This window comes from Cibotium barometz, chromosome 23 (genome assembly GCF_041138505.1).
Source record: "Cibotium barometz isolate CiBa-2024 chromosome 23, ASM4113850v1, whole genome shotgun sequence".
NCBI classification, from domain to species: Eukaryota; Viridiplantae; Streptophyta; class Polypodiopsida; order Cyatheales; family Cibotiaceae; genus Cibotium; species Cibotium barometz.
The window spans coordinates 34,874,836-34,891,109 of record NC_141068.1 but is presented as its reverse complement, the minus strand read 5'-3'; the positions used below and the strand labels follow the sequence as shown (position 1 = coordinate 34,891,109).

The 16,274-nt window shown below is 38.3% G+C and overlaps 1 protein-coding gene across 1 annotated transcript; it reads left to right on the top strand.

The window, feature by feature from the left end:
• Nucleotides 1–309: 309 nt before the first annotated feature.
• On the top strand, nt 310–1,787 carry LOC147625888 (uncharacterized). Its single transcript, XM_086817750.1, has 2 exons — nt 310–827; nt 1,013–1,787. Exons 1-2 carry the CDS (start codon nt 310–312, stop codon nt 1,590–1,592), a joined length of 1,098 nt encoding a protein of 365 aa, XP_086673876.1. The 3' UTR covers nt 1,593–1,787.
• Nucleotides 1,788–16,274: the final 14,487 nt, after the last annotated feature.

Genomic DNA, 16,274 nt, shown 5'->3' with positions numbered 1-16,274 from the left:
AGTCAAAGAACTCTTCAAGGCTTAAGGCTCAACCCTTAAAAATCTATATTTTCTACGTGTCTATCTTCAAAATGTAGGACATACCACCCACAAGCGGACCGATTCTGGACCGTGTGGATCGGCCTCATGTGAGGTACATTTGTCTCGCGAGTCGCGGGTGGGTGGCCTGGGGATGTATACCAGCGTTGATTTATCTGAACGTGAGCGTGCACTTTTATGGACTTGCCATGTGATCAGGCTTCACGACTTAATTAGGAGCAGCAGCTGAAGAGGCCGAGGTAGCCTTTTGTGAGAGAGACTGAGAGCAGGATGGGAGGAGATATGGTAGAGTTTGATTATGAAGACAAGCTCAGGCGGGTGGTCACGCAAGGCTCCAAGCTTGCGAGGAGCCTGCAAGAAAACGTGATATTGGTGGCTGCGGGCAGTCTGGGGGGCGAAAGCCCAAGCCAGAATATGCGGTCCCTTTTACTCCTGCACGGCTCGCTTGACATGGTGAAGCATATGAACCAGTTTATCGAGCTCTTAATGTGTAGAACTCCTGTATTACGGGACCATGTTAGAGTTGATCTTGTTAACGACAAGCTGGAAGAAGTGAAAAATTGCGAGAAGCAAATTGTGGTAGTCGAGAATTTGGAAGCCGGTGCTCATCTGCATGAGAACTTGCAAGGTGCAGCACTAGGCTCTGCCAGCAGTCGATTAGTTAGGAAGCGTAGGAAACCTGTGTGGAAGCAGACTGTGCGCGTTCCAGTGGGCTACACAGAGCACTTGGACCGCTATATTTGGCGGAAGTATGGCGAAAAGAACATCCAAGGTGCCAAATACAAGAGGTAACATTAATTAAGTAGATTAAAACCAAAAAACAGACAATCTGATTTATGATCAATCGCCTATAATTTGCAAACTCAGGTAACTAGTCTGCAAAATTATAAGTGTCTACCATTCCAGAATTAAGTGGATTTTTAGCTAGCTTTACTTTGTTTTATGATAAATCGCGCCTATAATTTTGCTGCAGGAGCTACTTCAGATGCGCTCACAAAGGCTGCCTAGCCTTGAAGCAGGTGCAGAAATGCGAGAATGACGTCACCCCTGAAGATTGGGACGTCACGTACATCGACACGCACACGTGCACCGCCCAAAGCATTCCTATGCAGGACGAGCTGCTGATCAACGTAGCTGGCGAATGTTTCAAATTTATTGATAATCATGATAGAAGTCGAGTACCTGAGGCATTGCCCCTCGCTGATCATCTGCACATTTTTAATCAACTCTCTCCTCCATTGACTGTGCACAACGTCATTTCGCATCCTTTCATAGCTATGGCGCCCACCTCTTCTGCAACACTAGCTATCGACGATCATTTCGCAAATGATCGTCGATCTCACCACCTCGTGACCCCTGCACAACTAACCAGAAATGCTAATCTATTGACAAACCCGACCAGCTCTTTTCGACCATCTCCACTTCTCATTCCTGATCATCATCAGAGTTATAGTACTCTGCCTACAGCAGGGGCGACGAATGTGAATCACACAAGCTTATTCCCATGTCCGTTTTTCAATCTTTTTGCGTCCCTTGAAGGAGGTGGCGTCTAAGCCAGCTATAAGAACTTTAGACGCCTTAATGTATGTAATATTAGTTCAGTCTAAGCTATATTAAGACTTATAGACGTCTAAGCTGCAATAATCCCTTTGTGTCCCTTGAAGGAGGCCTCTAAGCAAGCTATACACGCCTTAATGTATGTAATATTGCTGTACTGATTACTCAGATCCAGCGAATTCAGGCTCGTGAAGTTTTACTTTCAAATGGTGTGATCTGGTTCTCTTACAAAGAACTTTTACACAAATGCTTATGTGCTAAAAAATTATGTGAAACTGAAGTTTAGCTTTTAACAAGTATGAAAAATAAAGTTCATACAAACAAAGTATTGAACCTACTTTATATATATATATATGCGCTAAACTTTACTTTTTCGTATGTGTTGATAGAACATTCTCAATTCTAACCCGTGCGAAGACGTATATAATTCTCCACTTAATATTTTTCAAAATTTCTGAATTATAGGACCTTACAACTCTTCCTATAGTAATAGGAGCCAACCCCTTTAACCTCCAAATTGCATCCTGAACCCCCCCCAAACTCTTGCCACATGGCAGCTTCGTAAAACTCTTCATATATATATAGAAGATAGAGATAGAGTTAGAGATATAGACATAGTGTCAATTAGAAGATAGAGATAGAGTTAGAGATATAGACAGCTTCGTAAAACTCTTCATATATATAGAAGATAGAGATAGAGTTAGAGATATAGACATAGTGTCAATTAGATGGATAGCTTGAGTGGGCCTAACCCGTCTACTATATATTTATTATATATTTGCTGTATAATAAATAAAAATATATTTTTAAAATATTATAATAATAAAAATATTTAATTTAAATATTTATTTATTTACATAATATACATATAAATGTATTATATGTTATATATATATATATATATAGTTGGAGGTCCTTACACCTGTTGTTATTGCTACTATTATGCTTTACTACTCTGTTAAGTTAACTTTTAATATGTTATATTTATTTGGTTTGATATTTAAGAATTAATGTCATGTTTTTTTATTAAGATTTAATGGTTAAATTTTTATATTATAAGCCTTGTGGTTAATTATCTGTAGGATGTAGGAAGGAATAGGAAAAGATATACACTTTCAATTAGATGTTGAGTATAGACCTTTACAAAAGTAAATATAGTGCAACAAACAATGATGCAACAACAAAGAGATGTAGGTTAAAAACATGTTAATCTTTGGGTAGAGGGATCAGTATATCCACTTGATCCTCTTACTCATCACTCAGTCTCCTCAATTTTTAAGATTAACATTTTTCATTAAGTATGTATGTGAGCGTCATGCTAGTATGTTAGGATACACAAAAAGACTTGTCAACCAAGTATATAGTGTTTATACATCTACTAAAGAACAAGGAAGCAAGGATTGTGCATCTCTCAAATGCGTTGATTGAGAAGGAAACCATGTATGATAAATTATAGGGTGCAATGCATGTTGTTCAAATAGAAAATGCTTAGTTGTCTATTAATGTGCAAAGTTTAGAACGAAGGAATAGAAATATACAAACTATGTTAGAGAACTTGACTCCATTAGGGCTACATGAGCATGTGAAACTGCTAGTATCAACGTATAAATTGGTCATTGGAGGTGGGTGGTCAATATGGAAGCATCGAATCATGGCATGCAAGAACATTGGACAAATGTTTACCAATCTAGATGATGAAGTCGATATGGCAATTTCAAAAGTACTCACAAAAGGCATGGTAAAGTCTGCACTCCAATCTTCCAAATTTAAATCAGTCTCTAAGGAGATAGCCATAAATTGTTTGTAGGAGGAGAGAAAGTATTTCACACCCAATGATGCTCAAGGTATTTGTGATAAAGTGTTTTTCTCTCAATTCTTGTGCCATGAATATGTGTGTGAGAGGAATCATGGTTGAAGTACTTTATATGCTTTCTTAATACCTTTGAGTGTATGCATGCCTTCTTAAATATATTTGGTTGGAGTGCGTACTTACATACATGGTTCAATGGATTTTAGTGTGCCAATATAAGTGATTAATTTCTTTGATAGACAAAGATCTCATGCAAAATCTAGAGTGTGTGAAAGTTGTCTTAAGGCTAGTTGTAGATGTAAGAGCATAGCCCTTGAGAAATAAGGTCTCTTTGCTTTATAACTTAGACTTAGATTAGGTTGAGTTGGATAAAGTGGTGGAAATTCCATGGTTCTTGGGTTGATTCCTTTGAATCACTCTCGGGTCAAATGCTTTGTGAGAATCATGCCTTGAACTTGATGCAAAACTTCAGGTTTTTCCATGAAATAAGTCCTAGAAAGATTTTCTCACAAAAGTATAATTATGTGGTGAAAATAAAGTTTTTCAATGAAAGAAGTTAGCTCCCATTAGTTTCATGCAAGGAAATTTTCTTATATCAGACAAATTGGTTTATGGAAATTTGTTACCAAAACTTCTATCACGAGTGACAAGAGTTGGAAAATTTTAAAAACCTTTCCAAGTGTCTTACTTAAAGCATAAACAAAATTAAGGTTTAGTGCTTCTTTGGAGTATTTAAAAAGATGAGTAAATATTCTATGTATCAAAACTTGCCACGAAAAAGTGAAGAAGAAGAAAAAAATGAGTAATTCACATCCCAAAAATAAGTATTCAAAAGATGAGTAAATACCTTATGTATCAAAACTTGCCACACAAAAGCAAAGAAGAAAAAAAAATGGGTAATTCACATCCCAACTTGTGGAGAGAACTTTTGATGTAGGAAGGCATCACCGGGACCGATCTCTTCAAGGACTATCTCTAAAAAAAAGGTCATCTTTGTGAGAGTCCAATAGTAGTTCAAAATAAAAGGGCCGATCTCTTCGAGGACTGTCTAACAAAAGGGCCATCTTTGTGAGCATCCAATAGTAATTCAAAACAAAAGGACCGATGTCCTCAAGGACTATCTAACAAAAGGGCCATCTTTGTGAGAGCCTCGTGAGAGTCCAATAGAAATTCAAAACAAGAAGAAGAAGAGGAAGATCAACAAATGGTGAGAAATATTTCAAAGCCTATTACCAGCATAAGAAGCCTTAAAAAAATACATTGGCCTTGGCAATGCACTAAAGTTCTAGAAACATGGTGATATCATAAGCATATAGTGATCGTGCATGGATTTGTTGATCTCAATTGACTTTAACTCAAATCAAGTGATCACAAAATAGGCCTTATTTGACACAACTTGACCTCATTATGTGTGGGTCATCCATTATACATATCGAACCTCAATGAAGATCTAATGAGCTTAGTTAACCCCATTTCATGTTTATTCACCTTGATTAACATCAAATTGACCTAGTTTGATCTCAATTAACACCATTATGATCAAATGACATCTATTTATTTTCCATTAAACTCAAGTTATATTAGGCATAATAAAATGACATCATCTAACCTCAATTTAATATCTATGGAGTTTATTAAAACCAAATCAACTCATTTGATATTAATTAATTCAAATGTTATTTGACTGATTAGGGGTATAATGGACTTAAAAAAGGGCCCATTATTCATAAATATCCTAAAAGGGATGCACATTTAATCCACAAGAAATGAGGCACCTTTTTGGGTCCTTCATTTTACTAGATAATAAACTCTTTTTCACACATCTCATCACTTTTGGTACGTACACCCTTAATTTTTGATACCATTTGAATAAGACCCAAAATTTCATGTTGTGGTCCCCTACCCAAAAATAAATAAATAAATAAAAGTCTAAACTACCCATGTAACATACCCATCCTTTTGACACCATTCCAATGGCTCATGCCACCATTACCATACAATAACATATTCCACCATACTGATGTGCCATGAAATGATCCACCATAGATGGTGTAATATTTCTAATAAAATAACCACTTAGTAAGTTAACATGGATCTTCACTAATGCTGCAAACATTTGTAGAAAAAGAGCTTCTTCATTACTATTACAAAGCCATGATTCAATGTTGTAAAGTACTCTAAAGACACTCCAAAGTCTTGTGGAACTAGAATAAAACATGTGGAACACTCGACTTAGAAGGCCAATTTCTTGAAAAAGCCTTGCAAATGACACGTACCCTCAGGTCACTTACTCCTAGGGGACCTAGTGAGAAAAAACTTACAAAGTATAAAAGCCAATTTATAATGTTTTTAAAGGGAAAATTTGGCATACATGCAATTGAGCTAAATTTTTTCTATTCTTGTAATTGTTTTATGCACTAGCATTTCTCTCTTACACACACACACACACATAGGAAGGAGTCCCTATGTTTGTGAATCTCCATCAAGTAAAGTTCAAGGCATTTATGTTCCAAGAAATTTAATTATCCTAGGAAATGGACCAAAGCTCTCTCAGAAAAGGTAGGATTCTCCTTTGGATCTCATAGTAAGTTTGGCACTTAGTGAGATACTGAGGAGGAGATTGTCACCCATTGGATGTGGAGCCATGAATAATGTGCACGAAAGGGATACAATGAATGAGCTCTTTATGAAGGTTAAGATCTTGAGCTTTGCTCGAGCTCAGCTAGACAAGGTAATAAGTTACAGCCAACGAGGACAAAGAAGCTCTTAACATTATTGATATATGTTAAATTATGCTGGTAGGAATCTAACCTAATCACTCAAGAAACCTTTGATTTTTTCTAATCCTTATAATTTTAGGCCCTTTTTACTTTTTTTACTCCTAATTATTTTTGGTTGACACTAATAAAGATTCAAATGGCCTAACGATCTTTTAAGAGATCAAGTGGAGATTTTAAAAACATTCCCTCGAAGTCCTCTTTAAAGATTTCCTCCATTCCCAATGACTTCTCTTATGGTGCCATCCTAGCAATTAGGCTGAAAGTTTCCTCATAGTCAATTCTATAGGTATGTGCATATCCTTTGTCTATACCAATCTTTCCTTGTACCTGCTCATAAACCCATATGAAATTTACTTTATTTTATAGACCCACTTGCATCTGATTGCCTTCTTCTCCTTACGGAAAGGCACTGACTCCCATGTCTCATTTGCATCCACCCAATGTAGCCATCTCTTCATCCATGACATCTTCCTAATGTTTATGTCCAAGTTTCTCCTCAAACTATGTGGTCTCAATATCTTGTCTTGCTTTGAGACCATATAAGCATAATGATGATGATGGATTGTATACCCATCATATCTCAACATGTGCCCTAAATATCTAACCTTCATAAATTTGCGTACACCTAGATCACTACACCAAGTTTTCTCAACACTTCTCTTTAGCTCTTTATACACACTCGTGTAACAATAGCCAAGATCCCAAAATCCTTATTAAGGCTTTGTTATAAGCTACTATCCCCATCAGCAAATAAATAACTTGTTGAAAGACTAATCTACCCTCTCTTTTTCCTTACACGATACATGTGATTTTGTGAAATTTTTAGCATCTGTATTACCACCAAACGGTGTGTCAAATTTCTCCATTATAGACCCACTACTACTAGAGGACTCTCCATGTCCACCACTAAGCACATGTAATTGGCTAACCACTTTGTTAGTTATATAAGTCTCTCTACAAAATCCTTCACTAGAGCATACCAGCTACTCATCTTATAAAAAACATCATCCTTGCTCACTCACATCTCATAAGTAGTGGGGCTATAGTATCTATAACCTTTCTACTCAAGGAAGTATCCAGAAAGGTTATAGCATCTTTCTACTCAATGGAGTATCCAGAACGATTATAGCATCTACAGCCTTTGTGCTCTAGGGAGTATCTAATAACATTACATTTTTCTACCTTAGGATCCAATTTGCTTCTTGCTTTATCTGGCACATGTACATAGGCTATACAACCAAAAACTTTTAAGTGTGGTAAATATAATTTTCTACCAATAAGTTTTTATTCAGGTCTCATGCCATGAACTTCTAGTGGGGGTTTTGTTTATACTATAAATTGTAGTTGCTAGTCCAAAATAATGAGGCATTCTTTTCTCGTTCCTCAACAATGCATGGAAAGTTTTTATAATATATATGTTCTGCCTTTCTACTACAACCACATTTTTGTTATGGGGCATACCTACACATAAATTACCTCTTTAACATACGCTCTCTTAGATGATCACGTCTTAGGTATTTTATGTACATGCATTTATCTTTCTCAACCACCATAGCCCTTGAAGCTCTGAAAGTTTATTAAAACTTCACTTTTCTCTTTTAAAGTATACCCACACCTTCTTGGAGTGTTCATCAATGAAAGCTACATAATAATGACATTCTTTAATTGATGTTGTTTTTGTTGGTCGTCCCAAACATTAGAATGCACCACATCCGATGGTCTTTGGCTCACATTCCTATCATAGAAATGCATACTTAGCCTATTTTCTCAATTGGCATGCTTCACATACTTTATGCGTTCCGTCTAATTTGAACTTCGGCAAACCTATAACAATGCTTTAAGCCTGCATATTTTTAACCAACCACTGAATATTGACATGACTAATATGCTTACGCGAAATGTCAATGTCTACAATCACACTTGTACCATGTGCAAACATTGTAGACTACACTTTAGGCATATTTACATATAATGTAAACATTCTTCCAATTTTTTTCCCTTTGCAACCATGTGGTGCTAGTTATTGAAATCTTCTACATAACACCCATGAAGGTTAAACCTCACTTTATAGCATTGTGAGGAGAATCCGGAGCCTGATCCCAACATGGTGTAAGGGTAGATAAAATGTACATAAGATGGTGTGAAGTGAATCCTAGGTGGCAAAAAAACAACGTGGCAGCCAAGTGGATTTGCGCAGGTGTGAGAACAAAAAAGGAAAGCGTATGGGAGAGTAAAGGAGTCGGGTGGCATAGTGTTCTAGAAGAAAGCAAGACGACGATGGAGTTGAAGAGGGAGAATTGGAAAGTTTTTAAGGATTCCAAGAGATAGAAGGCTAAAGAGACCACCAGAATGAGTGAGAGTTGAAGGACTGCATAAGAGTGGCTGCTTTAGGTCCGTTTTCTTTTTGAAGGTTTGCAAGCTAGAGGTCTTGCAAATTTTCAAGCTCACAGAGAAGATCAGAATAGTGTGAGAAGGATTGGTGGGGTCAAAGCAGAGGGTGTACTGAAGACCAGAGAGTTGGTTAGGATGTGTGTGCCCTAGGTTCTCTGTTGTGCAACATCTCTGTTAGAGACATGACTCGGACCTGCTCAACTGTTGCTGTGCTGACGTCAAATGAAGATAATTTTTGTATATGTTTGCAGAAGGCATGCTACTTGTGGTAGTGAATTCTGTGAGGTTTGAAGTTATGTGGCTGAAGATAAAGCATTGGAGAGTTGTGGCTAAGGTCTACCTAGGGGGATCCTTGAGCTTTTTGATGTTTTCTTCTTATGTTTGTGCCCATGTCTCAGGGCTGTTGACACAATGATGTGTTTTTGTCTATATGATGAAGTTTGAGAGTTTGGATTGTGTCAGTATGAATGGATGCTAAGTTTTTCAGATTTGATGTGGTGTATGTGTTGTTTTGATAGAATTTGTGGATATTGAACCCCTGTGAGTGTAAGTCTCATGTTTGGGTTGTTGGTGCTGAGTCAGTGTTGACTCAGTCAGCATCAGATGAGAAGGTACAGAGTCAGCCAAGGTCAACTAAGCATCTCAGATATGATCAGCTAAAGGTGTAAAAGTCTAGGATTGCTTTATATGGGTTGGAGGGAAGAGATTTTGAGTCAAGTCTAATAGCCAAATGACTTTCAACAGTTAGCAGTCAGCAGTCAAACCGGTTTGTGGTCTGAATGATGATTTAGAGTCTATCTATGAGTTAGTTGCTAGTAGGCTGAGTGTCCATAGTGTTGGATCCTTGAGAGGTTTGAGTGTTTTGAGGGGTTAAGAGTGTTAGAGGATACAAAAGAGGGATAATTTTATTGAGCTGAATCAGCCAGATCTTAGGTTTGAGTCAGATTGGGATCTACTGGCTATCAAAACAAGAGAGTCTTTAGTGTGATATCTCTTTGAAGTGTGAGCATCCTGAGAGTTGGGAAGATTCAGAGGAAATATGAAGGAAGGTTTTTTATTCAATTAAGTGAGTTGAGTCAGCCAGGTCTGTTTCTGTCAGAACTGAGTAAGTTTCAGTTAGATTCAATTAGACAGGTGTCAGCAGAAGGTCAACAGAGGGTCAGCAAAGTGTTCAATGAGACCTTGGAGTTGTGGGTTTGAGGTTATCTTATGCTGGAGAATTATAGAAGATCCTGGAGACCTCGTGTTGGCAGAAATGGAATCCGTGTCAACATTCTGGATCAGTTTACAGTTAGTCATGTGTTAGCTGGGGAGGATTCAGGTCACCAAGCTATTAGAGGAGGTCAGATGGGCTATAGAGGTGAAAGATCAAATATCTTAGAGGTTAGATCTGACTTGGGAGGACAGATAGGGGAGTCAGCTAGGTTAGATTATTGGAAGGTGTTGAGGTGTCCGAATGTGTCAGTTGAAGGGCACTTAAGGACAAGAGCAGGGTTGATTGGTGCCGTTGGAGCTGGGATTGGTGCTGTTGGATCTGGGATCTTAGCATCCTGTAATTATGATCCCTAGATATTTTCTTCTTGTGTGCCTGCTGGTGGTGTTATAGAGGCCATCACCCAGCAACCTCATATGCTTCAGTGCTCCCACTAAGCATCAGAATGTTCTTATTTAGGGCTTTGTCACAGTAGGTTGGAACCCACTTTTGCGGATCAACTTAGGACCAATGGGCTGGATTTGTATATGGTGTGTTTAGAGGTGACAAGGGGAGAAGATGTCACTCTGTTCCTCTTGAGGAGAGTTGAGTTGGTGGCTCTGAGCAATAACAGGGATGACGATGCCTATAAGTTGAGGATGGCAGATTTGTTGTTAGAAGACACAGCCAGAGAGTGGTTTGAGTATAAGGCCATAGATGCTTAGAGAGGAAGATGGGACAGGTTGAGGGAATCCCTGAAGAAAAGATATGGAAAAGCAAATACTCCCAAGAACTTGTGGAGAGAGATGAATAGGTTGAACCGAAGAGAGGATGAGGAAGTGTCAGATTTTGTGGATAGGTTTGAATTTGCGTGGAGGAAGATGCTCAAGACCTTGGGAGAGAACTAGGTTCCTCTTGACTTTCTGAAGAAGGACAAGTTTGTTGAAGTGATGAATGAAAGAATCAGAGAGAACGTGGAGGTGAAAGACCCACTCACTTTTGTAGAAGTTGTGAAGATGCCATGTACCAAGAGAGGAAGATAAGATGGAGATTTGGTTGGTGTATGCCACCCACTATGCCAGGTAACTTTACTACATTTGATTTTCTTGATGTGTGTTATGCTAGTAGCAATGCACATGATATGGATCATTGTGTGAGTGATGTGTCAGAGGATGCAAAGGCATTGGATCAGTGTATTTGTGAAGTTACAGAGAGTGCAGGTTATGAGGTTGTGGACCCAGAGTTGGAGATAGTAGATGCTCGCAAAGTGATGAAAGATTGCTCAGAGGTTGGTGAGTCTACTATAGAGGGGCAAGTGGTCCTTAGTGTGTTGGAGATATCACAGGAGCCTGAGATGAGGATTGCTACATCAAAGATGCCAGTGTAGAGTCTACAAGTTTGTTTGGTGAAGTGGTGGAGTGTGAGGAAGAGAGTCTATCAGAATTCCCTTTCTATGATGACACAGGTGATAATGATGCTAGAATGAATGAGCAGTCATATGTGCATGAAAATATGGATAGTTGCGTGGATGAGGATGCTTTGTTGGATGACGCCTTGGAGGGTGTCTATACTTTGTTTGAAGGATCTGTGAATCTAGGTGATGGTGGTGAGCAGGTTTATGCCTATGTGGGCACTAGAGTGGATTTGTGTAGGTGCGAGAACGAAAAAACGAAAGTATATGGTAGAGCAAAGGAGTTGGGCGACACAATGTTTTGGAAGAAAGTGAGGTGCGGTGATGGAGTTGAAGAGGGAGAATTGGGAAGTTTTCGAGGACTCCAAGATATGGGTGGCTAGAGAGACCACCAAAAAGAGTGAGAGTCAAAGCACTACATAAGAGTGGTTATCTATAGGTCCATTTTCTTTGAAGGTTGCAGGCTAGAGGTCCTACAGATTTTCAAGTTCACAGAGAAGATTAGAACAATGTGAGAAGGATTGGTGGGGTCAGAGAGAAGAGGGTGTGTTGAAGACCAGCGAGTCGACTAGGATGTGTGTGCCCTAGGTTCTCTGTGCAGTATCTCTATTAGAGACATGACTCAGACTAGTTTCTACTCAACTATTGCTGCTGAGACTGTCATATGAAGACAGTTTTTGTATGTGTTTGAAGAAGACATGCTACTTCTGGATGCTACTTCTCGGGCAGTGAATTCTATGAGGTTCAAAGTCGTGGTTGATTTGATAAAGCTTTGGAGAGTTGTGGATAAGGTCTATCTATGGGAAATCCTTGAGCTTTTTAGTGTTTTCTTCTTCTTATGTTTGTGCTCTTGTCTCCGGGCTGTTGAGACACTGATGTTTTTTGTCTATATAATGAAGTCTGAGAGTTTGGATTGTATCAGTTTTATGAATGGATGCTAAGTTTTTCTGATTTGATGTTTTAGATGTGGTGTATGTGTTTTTCTGATAGAGTTCATGGTGGATATTGAACCCCTATGAGTGTCTGTCTGATCTCTGGGTTGTTGGTGTTGATACTGCTGACTCAGTCAGTCAGCATCAAACGAGAAGGTACATAGTCAGCCAAGGTCAAGCTAAGCATCAGATATGATAAACTAAAGGTGTAGAAAGCTAGGATTGCTTTATCTAGGTTGGATGGAAGAGATTTTGAGTCAGGTCTGACATTCATAGGACTGTCTCAGTAGTCAACAGTCAACAGTCAGTAGTCAGCAGTCAACAGTCAGTATAGTCATATGGGTTTGTGGGGGACTGAATGATGGTTAAGAGTCAGCTGTGTCAGTGTCCATAGTGCTGGATTCTTGCAAGGTTTGAGTGTTTTGAGGGGTTAAGAGTGTCAGAGGACATAGAAGAGAGGAAATCTGGTTGAACTAAATCAGTAGGATCTAATTCAGTCAGTTCAGTGGAGCACAATTAGATTTGAGTTAGATTGGGATCTAGCTGTCAGCAGAGAGTCTTTAGTGTGATATCTCTTTGAAGTGTGAGCATCTTGAGAGTCGAGAAGAGTCAGAGGACACATAAAGAAAGGTTTTTTATTCAATTGGGTCAACTAAGTCAGTCAGGTCTGTTTCTGTCAACTCAGCACATGTTGAGTTAGTTTCAGTCCAATTTAGTCAGACAGGTGTCGATAGAAGATCAGCAAAGTGTTTAGAAAGACCTTGGAGTTGTGGGTTTGAGGTTAGCTGATGCTAGAGGATTATAGAAAAGCCTAGAGGACTAGGGTCCACGTCAGCCTTCTGCATTAGTTTACAATCAATTCTGTAGCTGGGAAGGATTTAGGTCAGTAGGTTGTCAGAGGAGGTCAGCTGGTCTATATAGGTGAAAGATCAAAGATCTTGGAGGTCATATTTGACTTGGGAGGACAGCTAAAGGAGTCAGTTGGGTCAGATTCTTAGGGGGTTCACTATGTATTAATCCTCTATATCACGTGCGTTCAAGGCCTATTTTCAAAACCCCTTACCTGTGAATTTTTCATGAGTAAATCACACCCTTTTTGTATTCAATCTGTAAATACCCCCTTTAAATGGTACCCTTCTGTATGTAAAAAAAATGTATTAAAAGGGATTTTTAAAATCCCTTCTATTGAATCCATGTGCTATGCTTACATATTTATGAGTGACCCCCCCCTCGAGGTCAAATGGAAGGTGTTGAGGTGTCTGAATGTGTCACAGCTGAAGGGCTTAGGATAGGAGCAAGGTTGATTACTGCCCTTAGAGCTGGGATCTTAGCGTCCCGTAATTCTAGTCCCTATACGTTTTCTTCTTGTGTGCCCTACTAGTGGTGATATAGAGGCTATCACCCAGCAAAACCTCACAACGTACTAAACCATTTATCCAATAGATATACTAGGTTCTTTGTAATTTTTGAAACATGAAGTACGTTAACTAGGTACTTCATTTTTTCATCCTATATAGACAGTGGTACCTTACCAGTATCATGCACAATAGCATATGTAGTATCATCACATGTTTTCATATACCTTGGTTTTTCCATTTTTTGTATATCTCTAAAACACTAAACCATCCATGACTAGTCATGTAGTTAGAAGCACTTGAATCAACATATCATACATCTCTAGGATTCTTGCATTTGCAATTATGGAACTAAGAATATGCTACATCACAAAAAACTACTCACTTCTATCTTCATCTTGGTTGCTTAAAGATGTATAGTTCTCTTATTTGCAACTGCCCACTTTTAATTTCATTCTACTTTTTATGGCACTCCTTTGCTATATGACCTGGTTTTCCATAATAGCACTCCGTGCTATTTCCACTTTTAATGTCATTTTAAAAGTTCTCCTTTGAAGGACATTGAGATGGATCAGCCACCATCACAATAAAAGGGACAGTGCCTTCAAATTCTTAACATGTAAAGCATGTGGTGTTCTCAATTCCATTGGTTTTCTACCCTATGAAGAAAATAAGCTTACAATTGGTATTGTAGCTTAGAATCTACTCATGTTTAGGATAAACTAGTGCACCTTCTGTTGTAGATCCATGAGGAGCAAGCAAGTAAAGGCAAAGATGTAGGTGGTAAAGGATTTTCCTATGGTGCAGTTGGCAAGAAGTATTTTGTCTACTTTGTCCTAGGCCTCACTTCTACGGACATAGGTTCTACCCTTTCCTCCTCCTCAGACTCTTCACCTAGAGGCCTTATCAAATTCATCTTCATCAGATTTAAAAACTTTGGAGTGGAATAGCGAGCGCTAGAAATCTTGTGTATGTATGGTGCACAAGGTTGATTGTGTTGGTTTTTGCAAGCCCTCCATAGGCACCATGGTTCCCCATGTCTTCTTTGACATAGGTTAAGATGGTTTATTAAATCATCCAAGCAATCTATCATGTTTCTCAAATGATCTAAGCAATTTAGAACCATCAAGAATGTTGCTTGATTGAAAAATTTATCTCTTTGTAAGAGAAGTTTCATAAGGTTTGTTAGGCTCCTACCTCTCTCCTTGTGTTGCTATCTTGCTCTTCTTTAATGCTTGAGTTATGGAGGTGGAGAATTAAACTATGCAGCTTCTTGGACATGGTCCTTACTCCTCTTGGAAGGCTTCTTTGAGCCTTTGCATCTATAAAAATGAAAATAAAATCAATAAACACATGATAAGTATGCATTATTATAGAGTCATAGTCCTTGTAAGTAATCTAATTGGAGTAGAAATATTAAAACTAGAGTAACTTTAAAAAAAACATATATATAGTAAGAACACAACATAAAAATACATAGAATTACAAGAGAATGATGAAATTTCTAACAAAATTGCCTTGATACATGTAGAAAAACTAACATAGAATTAATGTTAGAACATCAACTAAAGGGGCTAAAAACTATAGATAAAGTATATGAATTTATGAAGGAATTTATTTATTTTTGGTGAAAAACCATTTACAATGAAGTTAAAACAACTAAAACCAGTAATTTTTAATTCAAAGCAATAGATTTGTGTTTATAAAGAGATTTGAGAACAAAACAGATGTTAAAAATCTAATTTGAGCCTATTTATAAAGAGATTTTTGATTAAAATTGATGTTAAAAATCTAGTTTGAGCCTCCAACTCGATGTTCAATTAACATCAAGTTGGAGGCTCCAAGTTGATGTTCAACATTGACTTTAAGCCTCCAAGTCAATGTTCAACATCTAGTTTGATCCTTCAACTCAATGTTGAATATTTATTTTGTGCAATAATCCTTCAACTCTAGGTTGGAGGTTGAAACTCGTTGTTTAACATCAAGTTAAATGATCACATGAGGTATGAGAGATTAATGTATAGGAAACATGCTTGTGGTTTATTGAGATCACCTTCAATCATAAACACAAGCCTTATGTCCTATCATTGGTTTTAAGGTACATTAGCATTGTACCCAAATAGGTATTGAGGTGTGCATTTAGGTACATTTTTTATCATACAGGAGGTGACAACGGTTTTGTCCTAGAAGAATAGGTGACAAGGTTTACATGCAACCAAAAACCCTTTTGATGTGCGATAGAGTAGGGAAATAGTAAAAGGATCTAGCTACTTTAGAGTGGGATCTCTAGGGTGACATTACGTGAGCACCAGTCGGATGCAAGGGAGGTGGGTATAGGACATACAAATTGCATAGGCTAATGGCAAAGATGCGTTACGATGCACAGATGAATCAAAGGATGGGAGCATTATGCATACATGAGGGCATGGGTTGGGGTAGGTTGCACTTAAACAAGTGAAAGACGGAGGTCTAGCAACACAAAAGCACAACAAGGTGATGCCAGGGCTATAGGATGTTGTGTAGATAGATGCCTTTTGTTGTTGGTAGCACACAAGTAAGTGGGAGCTTGTAGGGGGACGATGCACACATAGAGATAGTAGTAAGACGTAGGGCATGCACACGAGAGGTGGCAATGTGTGGGAGAATAACATTCTGCCAAGATAGAGCAGTATGGCATATGGGGTAAAGACAATGCGGACATGGGGGCTCTTGAAAAAGCATGTGCTAAATATAGCTATCAACAAGAATGGATACGGTAACATGTGTGTGGCACGCTCGCATGGGGGAGAGAACATATTTAGAAAACA